This window comes from Cynoglossus semilaevis, chromosome 10, assembly GCF_000523025.1.
Source record: "Cynoglossus semilaevis isolate Cse_v1.0 chromosome 10, Cse_v1.0, whole genome shotgun sequence".
Taxonomy (NCBI): Eukaryota; Metazoa; Chordata; class Actinopteri; order Pleuronectiformes; family Cynoglossidae; genus Cynoglossus; species Cynoglossus semilaevis.
The window spans coordinates 5887132-5905218 of NC_024316.1; the positions used below are offsets into that span (position 1 = coordinate 5887132).

The 18087-nt window shown below is 38.1% G+C and overlaps 2 protein-coding genes across 5 annotated transcripts in view; one reads left to right on the top strand and one right to left on the bottom strand.

The window, feature by feature from the left end:
• The window catches only part of snphb (syntaphilin b), a 1167912-nt gene that overhangs the window by 958394 nt on the left and 191431 nt on the right, over window positions 1–18087 (bottom strand). The window lies entirely within an intron of this gene.
• Window positions 1–18087, top strand: part of hdac7a (histone deacetylase 7a) — a 49460-nt gene that overhangs the window by 26001 nt on the left and 5372 nt on the right. For 2 of the 3 annotated variants that reach the window (XM_008318392.3, XM_008318393.2), the window contains exons 3-21: window positions 6862–7049; window positions 7155–7245; window positions 7890–8010; window positions 8121–8221; window positions 8623–8745; window positions 8839–8948; window positions 9996–10097; window positions 10333–10498; window positions 12480–12685; window positions 12957–13160; window positions 13378–13603; window positions 13926–14059; window positions 14359–14479; window positions 14610–14659; window positions 15318–15425; window positions 15881–15936; window positions 16146–16233; window positions 16355–16474; window positions 16560–16657. In XM_008318392.3, coding sequence (XP_008316614.1) covers window positions 6862–7049; window positions 7155–7245; window positions 7890–8010; window positions 8121–8221; window positions 8623–8745; window positions 8839–8948; window positions 9996–10097; window positions 10333–10498; window positions 12480–12685; window positions 12957–13160; window positions 13378–13603; window positions 13926–14059; window positions 14359–14479; window positions 14610–14659; window positions 15318–15425; window positions 15881–15936; window positions 16146–16233; window positions 16355–16474; window positions 16560–16657 — 2413 coding nt within the window. Of the gene's footprint in view, window positions 1–29; window positions 680–6861; window positions 7050–7154; window positions 7246–7889; window positions 8011–8120; window positions 8222–8622; window positions 8746–8838; window positions 8949–9995; window positions 10098–10332; window positions 10499–12479; window positions 12686–12956; window positions 13161–13377; window positions 13604–13925; window positions 14060–14358; window positions 14480–14609; window positions 14660–15317; window positions 15426–15880; window positions 15937–16145; window positions 16234–16354; window positions 16475–16559; window positions 16658–18087 lie in introns of those variants that run through there. The other variant, XM_017035736.2, reaches the window with a different exon arrangement.

Here is an 18087-nt window from a genome sequence, read left to right on the forward strand (position 1 = left end):
CACCCTGGTTCTCTCATTGTTGTGTTTTTATAGACTCAACTTCCTGCCAGCTCTGACTGCCCCCTGTTTCCATGGTTACAATCCTAGTTGTTTATGGGATAGATTGCAGGATCCCAGTGCCAGAAGCTGACAGTCGTAAAGTGTGACACTTTGAAAAACAAATTAGAGTGCAGCAGTTGAGCAACAGGCTATTTAAAAAGTGTACAGACTGCTGGAGATTGTAAAGAGTTTCCAGTGGTGCTATAATAGGTCTGATGTGTCTTCACTTCACTTCTTAGACTGACTCGTTTGTTGTTTTTGTGGTGAATGTTAACACTTTTTTTACAGCACAGAAATAAGGGTAATCCTCCACAACCAACTTGGGCATTTAGTTTTCTGATGTCTGCAGATGCTCCAGCACCATGGCCTTTTTGGTTCTAGATGCTGCCGTTGTGTGAATAAAATGATGAAATCAACAGTTTGGTGTCAGATGGCGTCAACAAATAAAGGGAGAGATAGCGAGTGAAGGAGGGAGGAAAAGAAAGAGAAGGAGTTAAAGAAAAGAGGATGTGGCCGACAGTAAAAGATGACTGGAGGGGAGTGGAGCTCTCTGTCTAATTATAGATCCTGCTGTTTGCTGGCTGATGCAGAAGTGCTACCAGAGTTTTTACATAGTCGGAGAGTTACCAGACAAACATGGGTATGTGTTTTTGACTTTATCCTATAGACTGGTGTCTGTAGGTATGTGGGCACTGTGTTTGATTACAGGAACTTTAATTTGTCTTTGAGGTCTTGCTCTCATGGCTGACAATGACAGTTCAGCGTTGGCAGTTGATGGGGAATGCTGAAATTAGGATTTTTAAATACTTTTGTTGTTGTTTAACAGATGATATGATGCTTTTGTGTACGTCAGTACGTGTGTGTCAGTGTGTGAGGTAGCCGAACCAACTGACAGCAGACCTGAATGTTTATGGAAACTTAGTCAGGACTTAGGAAACTGGACCCACGCTGCATTATACATCAGCCTTTCTCTGTTACCAACACACACACACACCTTCACAGAATGATTGGAAATTAGGGTTTGAGCTGGTGTTACGCAGTTAACGAAAACCACTAGTGTCTTTATATTTGATGTTGTGTTATCCAAATATACTGAGTTAACTGACGTTTTGTGAAGATGCTGTGAGTATATGGAAAACAGGCTTTTCAATATTTATTAGTGGACAAGTGTGACACCAAAACCTGGGAAGAACAGGCTTTACAGTCAGATACATAACCCCAGGTGCACCGCTGCTCCACTGAAATGTTGAGTAGGAGTGTTGTTGTTGTTGTTGTTGTTGTTGTTGTTGTTAATATTCTGTTTGACACAAGCTGAAAGCACAGACGTTAAAGCAAAGTGTGTGTGTTGCCCTGGTATACGTGACATGCTTGAGTTCCTTATTTATAAATCTCTATCAATTCACATTACATCCGTTTGAACTGTCACCCAGGACGGCACTAATCACTAAAGATGGCATGAAATACACTTTTAACCCGGGTGACAGCACGTAGTACAGCGTCAATCATCCTGTTTTGTGGACATACGCTGTTTATTTTTGGTGTGTTTCACATTCAGCAAAATCCCCGTTGCTGTTGCTTCACAGCATAAACCTCGGAAGCTTGTGTGTGGATGTTTTTTTAAGGTGTGTGTCAATGGCCATCTTAGTTTCCAACAACAATTAGATTAGGGATTAAGTTAGAAGAGAGAATAAATTGAATGTGGGTGTGATTTTTTTTTTTGTTGGTTTGAATAGTTGAATGTGGCCTAATAATAGACTATTATTTACAATCTCAACCCCAGGTGTCCTCAAGACTTTAAAAAGAAATAAGAGGAGTCGATACTTCAGGTTTTTATGCACTCAAAATTCTCCTTATCATTAAATGTCTAGAAATGTGTACAGTATGTGAGTTAGAATTCAAGAAACACGTTAAACTTGTACAAGAAATCAGAAATGAATTGACAAAAATCTGGTTATAAATGGGATGTTTGCTCATTTAAGAAACGTTTTGAAGGGTTTAAAGATGTCTCAACGTGTTTTCATTATTATCTGATACATTTCTTTTACAATTAACATGTTTGAGAACTTCATGATTTATCAAATAGACATGCAATGAAACTAAAATATCTCAGATTTATTTATTTTAAATTATGGTAAACTCAGTTTTTCTTATTTAGCATCTAAATCATCTACATCAAATGCAATTTTTTTTATACATTTACATTCATGCATTCTAAGAATCAAAATGAAATACTTTTGTGGAAAACCAGTTTAAAAAAAACTAACGCAAAACGAGGCAGTGTCTTTTTGCCTATTCAAATGTGTTTGTTTTGGAAATTTGCATGAACTAGAATCTATTCTTTATTTCTAAGGGTAATGACTGCATATATATATATATATATACACATGTGCATATAAATATTGTATATGTAGCGAGTGGCAAGTTTGTACAGCTATTTTCTACTTTAATAGAGCTGTTAATGACATAGCCTGAAGACAGAGATAGGAGAGACGGTGTTTAATCATTGGCAACCTCACATACACACCTGAGGCGATGACGTCTTTATTAGCTGAAAGTATCTCTCATCTTTAAAAGGGTGCACGCTGATTGAGACACACTTAGATACACAGACCATTTAAAACAGTGCGGGGCTGTGTCGCTAAATCAGGAGGCACGTAGCGAGACACAAAGTGCTGGTGTCTGTTGACTTTGTTGCAGCTTAAGTCAATCACGAGTGGCAGAGCGTCTCCTGTCAGCTCGCCCTCTGTGTGCACAGAGTGGACGGACCAACCAGCAGGAGACTTGGGCGACTTTGTTCTGTCAATTTTGTTTTTACAGTCACTGGTTTGACGGCATTTCATGTTGTTGTTGTTGTTTTTGTTTCTTTTCTAATCTGTGTTATTTCTGACTGTAGTGCCTGCACTTCCTCCCACATTGGGGCTTAAATTAAACTCAGGTTAATATCTGTACACCCCAGAGCCTGTCAGTGAACGAGTGGATAAAAAAGACACAGTGGAGAGAGAGAGAGAGACAGAGAGAGAGAGACAGAGAGACAGAGAGAGAGAGACAGAGAGACAGAGAGAGAGAGGGAGAGACAGAGAGAGAGAGATCTTTGTACATCCTGGTTTTACCAGTGGAACCAGTCTTGACTAAGCAGATTCGAGAGGATTGAGTAGAAGGAGGACAAAGAACGTTATAGCACGTTGGGTTTTCTCTCTCTTCCTCTCTTTCTCCCCTTCTTTGCATGTTTGTCGTTAACAGATGTATTTCAGCAGCACAGAGGTGCTGAAACATCGTTCATTTCCACATACAAAAACACAAGTTCACTACACAGTTCCTGATGCTCTCTGTAACGATACCTGAATACCACTGGAAAACAGGTGATTTCTTCATTTAGTCAATTCTGTTTAGTCAATGGAATTACCATGGATACCTGCCTCTATATGGACATTCCTGAAGCTCATCTTTTTAGAGCACCTTTACTGATGATTAGAATAGAAGGTGAAGATGAGGTCTACATCCAGCAAACAAGACATCCATGTCATGAGAAGCTAAAGAATACACAGCAATGGTCATGGCACTCCAAAATTAACATAATCAGAGTTCTTTTCATTAGCAAACATGTACTTGTTAGTTGAACACAGTTGAAATGGTTAGTTTATTGTTTTTTTGGTCTTTCGTGGCTGCTGGTAGGTACTGTAAGAAGATGTCTCTGGGATTTGAACTTTTTTACATACCAGAAGGCTGAGTTGTAGCATCACATTTCATTAGTTACATTGAAAACACAAGCAGCCATTGTAGACAGGAAAGTTTAGGCCCTAAAAATAGGTTTCTGGTGCTTAACTCAACCTTTGTGTTGTTGATCTTTTCCATGTCACTTTTGTGCTCTGGAAAGACACATAGAACAGCCAAATAGAACAACAACAATCTGCGTTGAATGCGTTGAATGTTATTAAAAATGTCTTTGTCCAAAACCTCTGAGCATCACTTTTGTGTGTTTGTGTTTGTTGTACAACTTTCCTGTAGGTTGCCTTGATTCAAGTACAGCATGTGAATGTGTGTGTGCTTTGTGTATTTTCCTCCCCGGCTCTTTTTGCCCTGGGAAACTCTACAATTTCAAGTGGAACCAAAACAAAATCACGACCACAGGATGGAGATTTGTTTTTCTTCTCAGACTACTACATGTAGATGTAATGAACTGTAACAAAATACCACTTTTTTAAGGGGAGCAAAGCATTACAGACTCGTATTACAAGGACAGACCCAGGAGAGTACATGTGGTTGCGGACGTCTGAGGACTAACCCCACTGCACAGAGGCCAGGTCTCATTGTCCACACTGTGTTATTATCACTTATTATACACACAAGTAGGCATGAGAGTTAGAGTCAACTCATGAGATAGACTTCTTAGGTAAATGTAAGTTCAGCCCATTTCCCATGGACAGCAAATATAGTAGATACATCTAATGCTAGGCCTAGAGGCCAATCATGGCACTGCGGCTTCTTACATAAAATTAACTTATTTGGTCTGCCACAGGGGAAGTACGCCATATGTTTTAACACAGTCTTTTAAAGCTTCTAAATATTGGACAATTTCCATGGGATTTAATAGGTTTTGTCTGGGAATTCATAATGAATGCATTCATTGTGTTAATGATGTACACTGTATACCCAATCATTCTTCTGAATACTCACTAACTATTGTTCTAATACACAGTAGATACAGGACATGTTGTTATTTGCACACACAAATCAACTTAAATCCTAATTTAGCATGCGTTCGTAGTTGGCTTCAATTAAAGGCTATTCCTTTTTAATATTTACAATGACTTTCACTTGTAGTTAAAAAAAACCAAACATTTCAGGGCTTTTTGTTCTTGGTTTCTTCTCTTGTTATATTTGTTTCACGGTTAACTTTTCCAAGACTGACATTTGTTTTCAGTGAAGTCTGTTGCTGTTTTTGTAATTTGCACAAAAACTTATCATATTGTTGTTTTAATTATCTGAATACTGTTCGTTAGATACTTCTGCCTTATCGGAAGCTAACGGGTTGTTACAACATATTTGTTTTTGCTGTATTTTTTGCTGAAGTTGGACCTTTAGGTTGCAGCAGTCTTATGACACATGAGACATCCATTCATTTTTTTTACCCTAGATTATGCCTGATTGGCAAAGACTCTGGGGTAAAAGGACAGGCCAGTGTAGGAGTACATGAAAACTTTTGTTCTCAACAGTTGGGGGGTAGTGGGATGTTTCAAGAAAAGACAATAGTTCTTACTTAACTTGTCGTATAATTTTTGTAACTTTCTCACACAAATACACGCTCTTACAGTACTTATATTATGACTAAAATATTGTATTTTTCTCTGTAATGCCTAACAAAGGTCAGTGTTTTGAATTCATCTTCCTTTCCAGCCATTTCATTTACATCTTTTTCTTTCACTTTATCAATGACTGGAAACTGGAGGCGACTTCACCCTTGTGTGTGTGTGTGTGTGCGTGTGTGTGTGTGTGTGTGTGTGTGTGCATGCTAGGAAACAAAAGGCCATGTGTAGGTAAATGTTGGACCACTGTGTGTTTTGAAAGTCACTGGTGTTCCCGGCAGTGTGTGAGTGTCTGTATGTGTACTATAGCACTCGTTGTTTCCTTGTATAAGCATGTTCTCCCCTCTTGTCTTCACAATAATAGCCTTGTTATTCTTTGCTGTCATTACCAAGAATGTGTGTGTGCACGTCTGACTCTTTGTGTGTGTGTGTATTTACCAAGGGACTTCTGTTATCCCAGTCATTCACCGTATTTAGATAGTCTGCAATTTATGTCTCCTAATATGGAGGAAGACCGACACTATATATCGGCGTGCACAGACAGACACAGATTACTAATATATACTACTGTCCTGCATGACAGTTATGTGACTTTTAGTTAAAAGATGGGGAAGTGACACATGAACTCTTTTCATTTTTTTTAAATTAGTATCGATACTTTATGAGCATAATTGCTGCTTTTGGGAAAATGCAATTGCAAATGTGTGTTTGTCTGTCTCAGAGACAGAAACCACCTCCAGCCATTTCCCAAACGGTGCCCTTCCTGGATCCTGTTTAGAGCCAGATGAGGCAATCTTTCCCATTGACTCAGCCCTGCAATACAAATAGCCTAAAAAACATGCACAGGGCATGGACATGTTCAGATGTATGTGTAACACAGACACACTGTGTTAGATTGAGTAATAATGGTAGTGCATGGGAAACAATAAATCATACCGCATCAAAAAAGTTGTTTTTTTAACCTGAAACAGTTTGTTGTTTATACTGAACGTGGAGCCTGTGGTCTCTTAATTTGTTAGTGCTGATTAGATTTGACCAAAGTCTGGTCCTAGGGTAAAACGTGTCTCTCAAACAGTCACTGATTCCTCCTGATTATGAACAGACAGAACCTATAAATCATAAAAGGATCAGAGTTTCACAGGGATGGCTCAAAACGTCTGGAGACATGCCGAATTTTAAAAAAGTTGCTATATTATAATGTATAATTTGATGAATTTAAATTAAACAAATCTTCAAAGGGTCACAGTTTGAACAACAACAGTACTTAGAAACTATAGCACTATGTAAATAGTTATGGTTCAGTAATGTCGCAGTTAATTTTGCAAATAAATTACATATTACATGTATCTTATATGAAAGGATATGTTGTTCTTATGTGACTGGGATTTTCTTTTCCCAGTTTATTATCAGTTTTATAATTATTATTACTGTTATGTTTCGTGTAATTATATGTAATTATACTATATATGTTTATCCTCAGCCATTAACTTACCATCTTTTTTTACCACTCTTTCTACAGATTCCTCAGTTGCTGTGCACACATCGTGTGCGTCCTTTCCCATGGACCTGAGGGTGGGAGAGCGGGGGATGCGCCCAGGTTCAGACACGGCGCTCTTCGCCCCGCTGCACCCACCTTTACTCCTCACCCAGTTCTCCTCTCAGCCCTGCGCTCCGTTCTCCCAGCAGCACCTGCACCAACAAATCAGGGTACAAAAAAAACCTTATGTTTTCTGCATTTGATAATAATACATTTTTACAAGCCAGTTTTAATTTTCTTACGTTGCTTTACACAATTGTTACACAACCCTATAGTATAACGTGGAGCAGAGGAGGCGAGAGCAGGAACATCATGAGAAGCAGCAAGAGTTGCAGCAGCTCAAGCACAAAGACAAGAGCCAACAAAGTAAGTTTACACACACACCCACACACACACACACACACACACACAAATAACCTATTTTCACTTACCTCCCTTAATGTCTCACTTCTCCTGTCAGTAAACTTTGTTTCTCTGTATTAAAGATATTTTAGAGCTACTTCTGCATATTTGATTGTGTGTAAAGAGTCCTTATCTGTACAGCACATTGTTACTCAGCCTTTACAACTGTTTGCATTCACACAGCAGCTAATTATAACTCAACAGATGAAGTTAAATATAGCTTTACCGTAGGTCTGGGTACATGAAGTCACTGGGCCAATATTGACTTCCTATCACCACTGTGTGTTCACATTAACACACATGTGCGCACATTTACAGAGAAATAAAGTACAGTTGTATCCTGGTTGCAGATTTTCTACGACACATCCACAATAATTTAACGCTATTATTTAAATATAAATATTATCTAATATTTAAATTACTAGATAAAAAAACAGACAGAGTAAAAGAGGATGTGACATTGTGGAGGTCTGGCAGTTCATACCCTATGTTAACTAGTAGTAGGTGTGGGGTTTAAAAGAATAAAAGGAGCATACTGTACTGTACTTACTGTAATGTGAACTCCTTCCATGTTTTTTTATGTGCTTGTTTGTTACACTTCACCACAGGTGCAGTGGCCAGTTCCTTGGTGAAACAGAAATTGCAGGAGGTGATTCTTAAAAAGCGGAAACAGGCGGCGCAACAAGGAACAAACGTCAGCGCACTGACTCCGGCTCCTGTAGTATACAGGTGAAAGAAGGCACAATAAAATGTCACAGAGTTATACTTCATACATGGAATTGTACTGTTATCATTACAAAAAAATCAACAACAACTTCTGTCTATTTATTTTCCCTCAGAAACTTTGGTCCAGAACAGGGTCTGTCCTCACAACCTCTGGTTACATCTCCATCACAGTCTTCTCCTGATGGTCCTGAAGGGACGCCTCTACGTAGAGCTAGTAAGTCAATCGCACGACATCAACTTCATTGACACAGGTGCACATAAGAATGGACAACTGCACAAATAAACAACACGAACCAACAGAAAAATTAAGGGTTAAAACAATGCTCTCATGTGATTTTTGTTGTATTAAATGTGACAGGCAAAAAGTGGGAATTTAAAGTCCTGATCTTTTTATTTTTAAATTTTTTAAAATTTTTAAATTTTTAAAAATTTTAAATACATTTTAATTTTTTTTAATTTAGGCATTTATAAATACTTATAAATGCCTTCTGTTCACTTGAGTTTATATATATATATTATTTTTTTACATTTCATTTTAAAATCTATAGTAAATCCATAATAATCATCAGAACAACAAATGTTAAGTTATATTCTTCGTTGTGTTCCATTTGTCAGCGTCTGAGCCTAATCTGAAGGTGAAACATAGGCTGAAGAAACACCTCAAGACACGCAAGAGTCCGCTCACCCGAAAAGAGAGTGCTCCGCCCACTGTCAGACACAGAGTGCCTGACACACTAGGTAACTTCCTGCATGGATGAAAGTGTATTGTTGCTTAAATATGTCCTTTAGAAATTAACATGATTGATTCTGTCTCTCTTTTTGCTTCTCCAGACTCATCTCCTAGCAGCAGCAGCACTCCAGTGTCTGGCTGTAGTTCACCAAATGACAGTTTACCCAATGAAAATGGACTGCTGCCCTCTGCAGGCGGCCTCTCACATGAGGTAATGTGGTCTTAAAGCTAACTGACTAATGCAATCAATAGATTAACGGTGTGTTTTTTGACACAAAATTACAATAAATCCCCCAAAACCATACAATAACATTAACAGGGGGAAAAAATGAACATTGTTAAACACCATGCTTGTTTTCTGCCTGTGAGAAAATGTTGGTTCACCTCAGAAATGAATTTGCTGTTTAATGTACATGAGCTGCACCTCCAGTAATGAAATGTTTAAAGCAATGATACGAGAGTGAAGGGGCAATATGTCTGTGTCAGCTGTTTATGCATAGTTCATGTAATAACAGAGTCAGAACGCAGCGGCTCCAGTCACACCTGCCTTGAATGTCTGATTCATGTTCCCCAAGACTGTTCAGAACAGTACCTGAACTAAAACATTAGTTGAGGTTTAATTAAGCTAACCTGGTTTGGTTTGTGTACACGCAATGATATAACATTAAAACTACCTGGCAAGAAAAATACAGAGTCTAAAATATCAAATTCACATGTGAAAACCATTATTCAAGAAGCTTGCCTACAAGCATTAGCATCAGTTAGCAAAAAGCTAACTAGCAGTTAGTAAGATCCATATATTTAATTTATTTCCTTAATTCTTGTTTTCAACACTGCCTTCATAGCCATGGGTTACTTGAACTAGCTAGCGCTAATTGTTTTTTTGTTTTTTTTCTTATAGTACAATTGTTAAACAACTAAAACATCAAACATGTAAAACAAAATGTGAGGTTAAATTTGTTGCTTAGTGCTGACGAACTTGGTAACTGCTAACAAGTTACCCCCAGAAAAGGTGTTGTACAGTACTAATAGGCTAACTGGCTTCTATCCTTACTTAATATGAGTTAGTTAATAGGTTTATACTCCTTTATACTCCTTTCGTACTTGAATGCTAGGACATGCACTGTCTTCCATACACATGGTCAAAAGACCGCAGCTCAACTGTATGGTGTTTTTGATTAATGAGGGAGTACGGCTCTTTAGATAAGGCATGGGGGTAATTACTTTTGAAAAGAAACTATTTTTTTCCCATTCCCAGGCCCAGAAGCTGCTGCTCAGAGATGGCACTCTGGCTAACTTCACCATCCCCAGCCCTTCTACTCTGCCCACCATCACACTGGGACTGCCAGCCAACGCCCGGGTAAATACCAAACTGTAACAAAGTCAGAAATGTTCAAAGTCGTTTTATTTATTTATTTATTTTTTTACGAATAGTCAGCTGAGGAGCCTGCTGTTTTTCTAAACCTATTGCATAATCAAACTAAGACCTGTTGGGTTTCCCCTATTTTTCTTTTTGTGCAAAACCTGAACAAAGCCTTGCTGTTGTGGCAAACGTCAGATAGCATATTTATAGCTGTGTGACATTTTTCTTGCAGGCTGAAGAGGAGTTGTCTTCCCTGAAGGTCAGTCGTGTGCCTGTGGTCACAGCAGGGGGCTCCCCAGTCTTCCTCCCCCTGAGCAGAGAGGAACAGGCCGGACACCCTCACCTCCCTGTCATCATCCTGGAGCCTTCTGGCCTGGTGCACACTCCACTGCTCACTGGTGAGGAAGTAAACCTCACCACAAATACACAAACACAGGCACGAACGGTGCACAGAGTTTACGCACTCTAATAGCTAAAGCAGCACTGATTATCAGTGTAGCAACACAGAGAACCACTGATAAGGACATTCTATTTTTACCAACACCCTCTGTTACTGATTTACATCTCAGGATGAAAAAGGTGTCATGAGCAGATGAACAGTAATAGCCACAAATGCAAACATATATATATATATATATATATGTATAGCCACGAATGCAAACATATATATATATATATATATATGTATAGCCACGAATGCAAACATATATATATATATATATATATGTATAGCCACGAATGCAAACATATATATATATATATATATATGTATAGCCACGAATGCAAACATATATATATATATATATATATATATATGTTTGCATTCGTGGCTATACATATATATATATATATATATATGTATAGCCACGAATGCAAACATATATATATATATATATATATATATGTTTGCATTCGTGGCTATACATATATATATATATATATATATGTATAGCCACGAATGCAAACATATATATATATATATATATATATGTATAGCCACGAATGCAAACATATATATATATATATATATATGTATAGCCACGAATGCAAACATATATATATATATATATATATGTTTGCATTCGTGGCTATACATATATATATATATATATATATGTATAGCCACGAATGCAAACATATATATATATATATATATATATGTTTGCATTCGTGGCTATACATATATATATATATATATATATGTATAGCCACGAATGCAAACATATATATATATATATATATATATATGTTTGCATTCGTGGCTATACATATATATATATATATATATATATATGTTTGCATTCGTGGCTATACATATATATATATATATATATATGTTTGCATTCGTGGCTATACATATATATATATATATATATATGTATAGCCACGAATGCAAACATATATATATATATATATATATATGTTTGCATTCGTGGCTATACATATATATATATATATATATATGTATAGCCACGAATGCAAACATATATATATATATATATATATATGTTTGCATTCGTGGCTATACATATATATATATATATATATATGTATAGCCACGAATGCAAACATATATATATATATATATATATATATGTTTGCATTCGTGGCTATACATATATATATATATATATATATATGTTTGCATTCGTGGCTATACATATATATATATATATATATATGTTTGCATTCGTGGCTATACATATATATATATATATATATATGTTTGCATTCGTGGCTATACATATATATATATATATATATATATATGTTTGCATTCGTGGCTATACATATATATATATATATATATATGTATAGCCACGAATGCAAACATATATATATATATATATATATGTTTGCATTCGTGGCTATACATATATATATATATATATATATATGTTTGCATTCGTGGCTATACATATATATATATATATATATATATGTATAGCCACGAATGCAAACATATATATATATATATATATATGTTTGCATTCGTGGCTATACATATATATATATATATATATATGTTTGCATTCGTGGCTATACATATATATATATATATATATATATGTATAGCCACGAATGCAAACATATATATATATATATATATATATGTATAGCCACGAATGCAAACATATATATATATATATATATATCAGACACCTCACCTGGCCTGCTGTGTTCTCTTAGAGAGCCTTTAATATATTTTTTGATGTTGTACTACCACCTAGTGGTTACGTGTAGAACAACACGTATCTAACAATGTATCCAGGTTCTTCAGACCACCGCAGCTGGTTTTCAACACACCGGTACATATCAATGCTGACATTTATTTATTATCCCAGAGAGTACTATTTATCTGCTGCCTTTTGCCCCCAGTGCCTGGATTAGACCCCGTCCCACTGCAGTTTGCCTCCCAGTTAGAGCACCTGTCTCCCGGAGGCTCTCATCCTCACAAGCCCCTGAGCAGGACACGATCAGAACCACTTCCCCAGAGCACGAGGACGCTTCACACGCAGCTACTTCAACAGCAACACAACACGCAACTACTGGAGAGGCTCAAACAGCAGACTCACCTGGGCAAGGTAGGCATGATGTCACTGATCTGATGGGATTTTAGACCAACCTGTGCAGAAGGTGGAAAAAACCCACAACACTCTTTAATAACCAGACTTATGTGAGGCCCAAGGACAGGATTACTCCAGTAACCACATCAGTGATGATCTCAAAGTACTTTTACTTAGCTTTACACACTTAAATTCTGTCTTAAAAGTGGGGAAAAAAGTTGTCCAGCACTATTGGACTGTTCATTTTGATCTTTTTATGTAGATTAATTTAAGTATTTCATGTGCACAGCTCATGTCCAAGTCCAGTGAGAAGCCCAGACTGCACCAGATCCCCTCTGAGGACATGGACTCTGAGGACAGCGGAGCTGTGTCGCCCACTGAGCCCACCTATCAGAGCAGAGCCAGGGCAGAGTCACTAAGGGAGGCGGAGCCAGGAGCAACCAATAGCCATGAAGAGCAACTGAACCTGCAGCATGCGCTCATACTGAACCAGGTTGGAAAAATAATTGTAATTACGAACATAATAGAAATAAAAAATCCAACTGGCCAGTAGATGGCGCCCTACACCTGCCATTGCATGGTTCTATCTCAAAGCTGCATTGTTCTTTGTTCTGTATATCAATTTTCCACTGCTGACATTTCGGTCGTTTTACTTTTTAAATTTTTTTATTCTAATCATTTGGCTTTGTGTCTTTAATTTCCTTCTGCAGTCATTACTGTGGGAGCAGCAGAAGCAGCTGCAGCAGCTGCACAGACAGATGGAGACACTGGCAGTGCCCATGCTGCGCGTCGGTGGAGGAGTGGTGGGCGGGTTAGGTATTCATCGCCCCCTGTCAAGGACACAGTCATCCCCGGCCTCGACGTCACTCACTCTGCCTGAAAAGACCCTCAGCCTGTCGCCTCAGGACAGCAGCAGCAAATCACGCTTCACCACAGGTGAGCAAGGGAGACACACGTGCATAAAGTTAGGACTGGTTCCTGGAAAAAATGATAAATCTTTCATTTAAGTTAAATTAGTAACAACCAGTGTGAATAAGTAACAAAAAATACATTACCATGGTCATAGTGGTGAAGTTTATATTAAAGATTAATATAAAAAAATTCAAATTGCCAGCTGAGAGGAACTTTTTCTCACATTGTACTTCCTTGACAGGATTAAAAAATAAAAGTTAATAGGTTACTAATTCATGTCATGAATAAATCCCTGTCATAACTCATTTGGGTGTGTGTATGTGTGTGTGTGTGTGTGTGTGTTCAGGTCTGGTATACGACTCTCAAATGCTGAAGCACCAGTGCACATGTGGAGACAACAGCAGTCACCCAGAGCATGCTGGGAGAATCCAGAGCATCTGGTCACGACTGCAGGAGAGAGGCCTGCGGGGACAGTGTGAGGTAGATAAAGTGATTTTTATTTAAATCTGGTGAATTTCACAAAGAATTTATTTTTATGTGATCATTTTTTAATTCCCCTCAGTTTACAGCTTATCTATTATACAAATTAAATAATTACTATTTTGTATAACCCTTTTCAAATTTAATTTTTACAGGTTAATAATAAATTGTAAAATCAACTTTCATGCTCTGGGTAACCACACAGATGTGTGATTTTCTTTTTGTGCTGCTATTGCTCATCTATCAAGACTCATCTATCGTGTGTGTGTGTGTGTGTGTGTGTGTGTGTGTGTAAACAGAGTATTCGTGGCCGTAAAGCCACATTGGAGGAGCTGCAGTCGGTCCACACAGAGCGGCACGTGTTGCTCTACGGCACTAACCCACTCAACAGACTCAAGCTGGATAATCGCAAACTGGCCGGTACGTTAACCACAAATGGGATCTTAAACAAGTTTAATCTCTGAAATTGTATCCTTGAAAGACAGTGAATGTATATGTTCTTGGTATTATATTGATAAAACACATAACAACGGTGTTTTCTTTTTTTCAGGAATTCTGTCTCAGAGGATGTTTGTGATGTTGCCATGTGGAGGTGTAGGGGTAAGAAAAACATTATCGAGACAAAAATACTGTCAAAACATCCACACTGTTTGGGCATAACTTGGTAGTTGGGTAGATTTTTCCCTGGCTTGTCAGTGCACCAAGGTCACTGCAGTGATGGAAAATGACATTGATTCAAAAGAAAAATGAGGATAAAAAGGAAGGCAGGATATGACAGAGAGAAAAAGCCCTGGCTCAGCCCCACTCTGGAGTTTGCCTGACAGCCCATGTCAAACCATGACGAGTCAGACTAATGTGAACAATATGTCCATGACCAAGGATAAAAGAAATGCCTCAGATTTCTTCGTCAGAGCCAGAGGGATAGTAACGCCTGTTGTGGAAAATGGAAAAAAGGGGGAAAAAAAGAAACAGAAACAAAAGGAGAATTAATAAAACAATCCCCTGATCTGTAAACATTGGTAGATGAATCATTTCAACTCCTGCCTCACAGCTGTTGTCATTAAATGCGTCGTCGTTTCAACAAAATAAAACTCTTTTTAGCTCAAAATAAGGAAACTAGTCACAGGATTTACCGCAACTGCAACTGTAAGAGTCAGAACACTTGGTTTTGGTTTGATTTTTAACCAAAAAAATAATTTCAAGCTGTTGGATGAATGTAGAAAGAAGTGATTGATTTGCTCCATGTTTTGTCTGTCAGGTTGACAATGACACAATCTGGAACGAGTCCCACACCTCGACAGCCTCACGGATGGCAGCAGGCAGCGTTGTTGAACTGGCCCACAGAGTGGCCAAAGGAGAGCTGAAGGTGAGAAACTCAAACACAAGTGTCCAAAAAATGTCCACCTGAAAACATTTCTATATCTTTCATAATATTTCTCTATCACATAAACAGTTATACCCCCTTCATCCTCTGCTAGTTCTTCTCCTCCTTACTGTGATTCAAAGTCTGGGATACACATACAGGAAAACTAAACTCAAAAATACCACAAACTGAGCGTACTTAGAGTTGGTCGTCTTTATTCCAAACATTTCTGTATACATTGTATATACTTATTGACATATAACGCAATACACACCAGAAATGACCCAAGGTCATGTAGAGAAAGAGATGAAGACATGAAGTATACATACCTCGGTTTGTAGTATCTGTAGTACCTTTGTAGTATCTCGTGTACAGTAAACAGTCTTTGTGCAGCTCCTCATACACAGTAAAACACTGATCACTAGAGTCTAGAGTCACTGCTGTCTTCTTCTGCACAGAACGGTTTTGCTGTGGTCAGACCGCCAGGACATCACGCAGATCCCTCCAATCCAATGTAAGTGAATGAAATTAGAATAAATGAAATCCATAAAGAGTCACAGAGAAGTTTGTTTCATACACCATTTCAGGTACCACACAAGTTTAACTGAAACAATGAATAGAAGACAGCCGTGAGGCACATGTGAAATTCAAACTGTTGAACTCAGGAATCCTACTGTACAGCTCACTCACTGACTTTAACGCAACCTGTGTCGGTCTCTCCAGGGGTTTCTGTTACTTCAATTCAGTAGCAATAGCTGCCAAGCAGCTTCAGCTCAAGCTCAGCGTCAGCAAGATCCTCATAGTTGACTGGGTAAGACGGCACGTGTTGTCCAACGGTGTGAATGTATTTTTATGTCAGTTTTACGTCACTTTATTTTCCCAACGTTCACAACGTTCACAGTGTAAAATGTTCTCCTTGTTGTTGATGGTAGGATGTTCACCATGGTAACGGCACCCAGGAAGTCTTCTACAGTGACCAAAGTGTTCTCTACATCTCACTTCATCGCTATGACGATGGGAACTTCTTCCCTGGCAGTGGGTCACCTGCTGAGGTGGGGGACGTCTCTGAGTTTTAAGTATATTTTTAAAACTTTGAACCTCAAATACTCAATCCATTTTCACATGTTTTCGTTGTAGGTCGGTTCTGGAGCAGGGGAGGGCTTCAATGTCAACGTCGCATGGACCGGAGGACTGGACCCACCCATGGGAGATGCGGAGTACCTTGCTGCATTCAGGTACAAATAATGGCTGTGTTCACTGACTGCTGCTGAAAACAGTGTTAATGAAGGGAAATATCAGACTAAAAGGGTTTGAGTGATTTAGTGACAACTTTCTCTGGTAGTTTCTTCAGAGTGTGAAGCAGCTGCTGTTTCATTTATTCTAAGGACACCAATAGAATAAATGAAATGAATTTTCCCGAGTTAGAATGTAGCAGTTACCATCTTCTTTCAGGGCATGATTCACTTTGTGTCAGCAGCATAAAGAGTCACAAGTGAATGTTTTTACAGTATGTCCTTCAAACCAGGTTTTTCACGTGGACGACCCACAGTTTTCTTGGACCTCATTTTATTTATAAAGCTTGAATATCTTTGGTCTGGGGACATAACCTTTTAAAGGACTTTTAAAAGACAGATTTTCCACAACCACATGGTTTATTTACTTTTGCACAGTCCAAAACAACACACATTTGTTTCAGTGGTCTTTTCAGTTTTAAAATTAGAATTAGAATTAAGGCAAAGAGGACCTTTATTATAAATGTAAAAAAAAAGAAAAAAAAAACATGGAAAAAAATTGGGGACTATATACAAGGTTGAAACAAATTATGGTTTCCAATTGTATTATTAATTAAAATAATACAATTGTTTATGGTTATTAATTAGCTTTACTTGAGGCATGAGATAAAAATAATTCATACAGACTGATAAAGAATAAGAAATTTAAAAGCACAGAAGAAAGTCTTCCTACGGGAAAAATAGAATGAAAGGTTGAGTGTTTGGTTCATAAAAATATATTTTATATGCATGATTTATGAGCTGCTAATGTTCGTGATAAACTTTCTCACGACTTCAGTTCCCAAAGTGACACATATGTCACTTTCAGTGTGACTGGGACACAAATTCTCATCAGGATGAAGGGATAATGAGACAAACGACACCAGAGATGATGTGAAATAGATGACAGATGTGAAATCTGTCTGATTAGCCAACGGGAGAAGAAAAAAAAAATCGTACTTTAATTTTGCCACCAGTCTTCCACAGTTTTATTGACGGTGATTAGGCCACTGAATGGAGCCCAGATGGGATGCACACCTCTCACTTCCCCTGCACCGAGCCACAACAAACACACACACGCTCATCAGGAGCTCGGCCTTCACATCCCCTCTGACGCGCTTCTTGCGTAACTACGTCTCTGTCATTTGGAGAGCATGTGCCCGCCGTTGGCTGTTTCCAGTAAGCTTAGATGTTTTACAGCAAATGGCGTCTCGGCCTTGTTGCTCTACCGTCTGCAGTCTGATACTTCCTGCTTGTGGCTTGGCTAATTGTTGTCGGTGGGTGTTAGGCACCAGGAAACTTTCAGAAGAGTATATTTTTGGGGTTTTTTTTTTTTTTTTTTTTTGCTGCAGCAAAAACCCTCAAGGCAACGGGGGCGACCGAAAGGGTTCGTG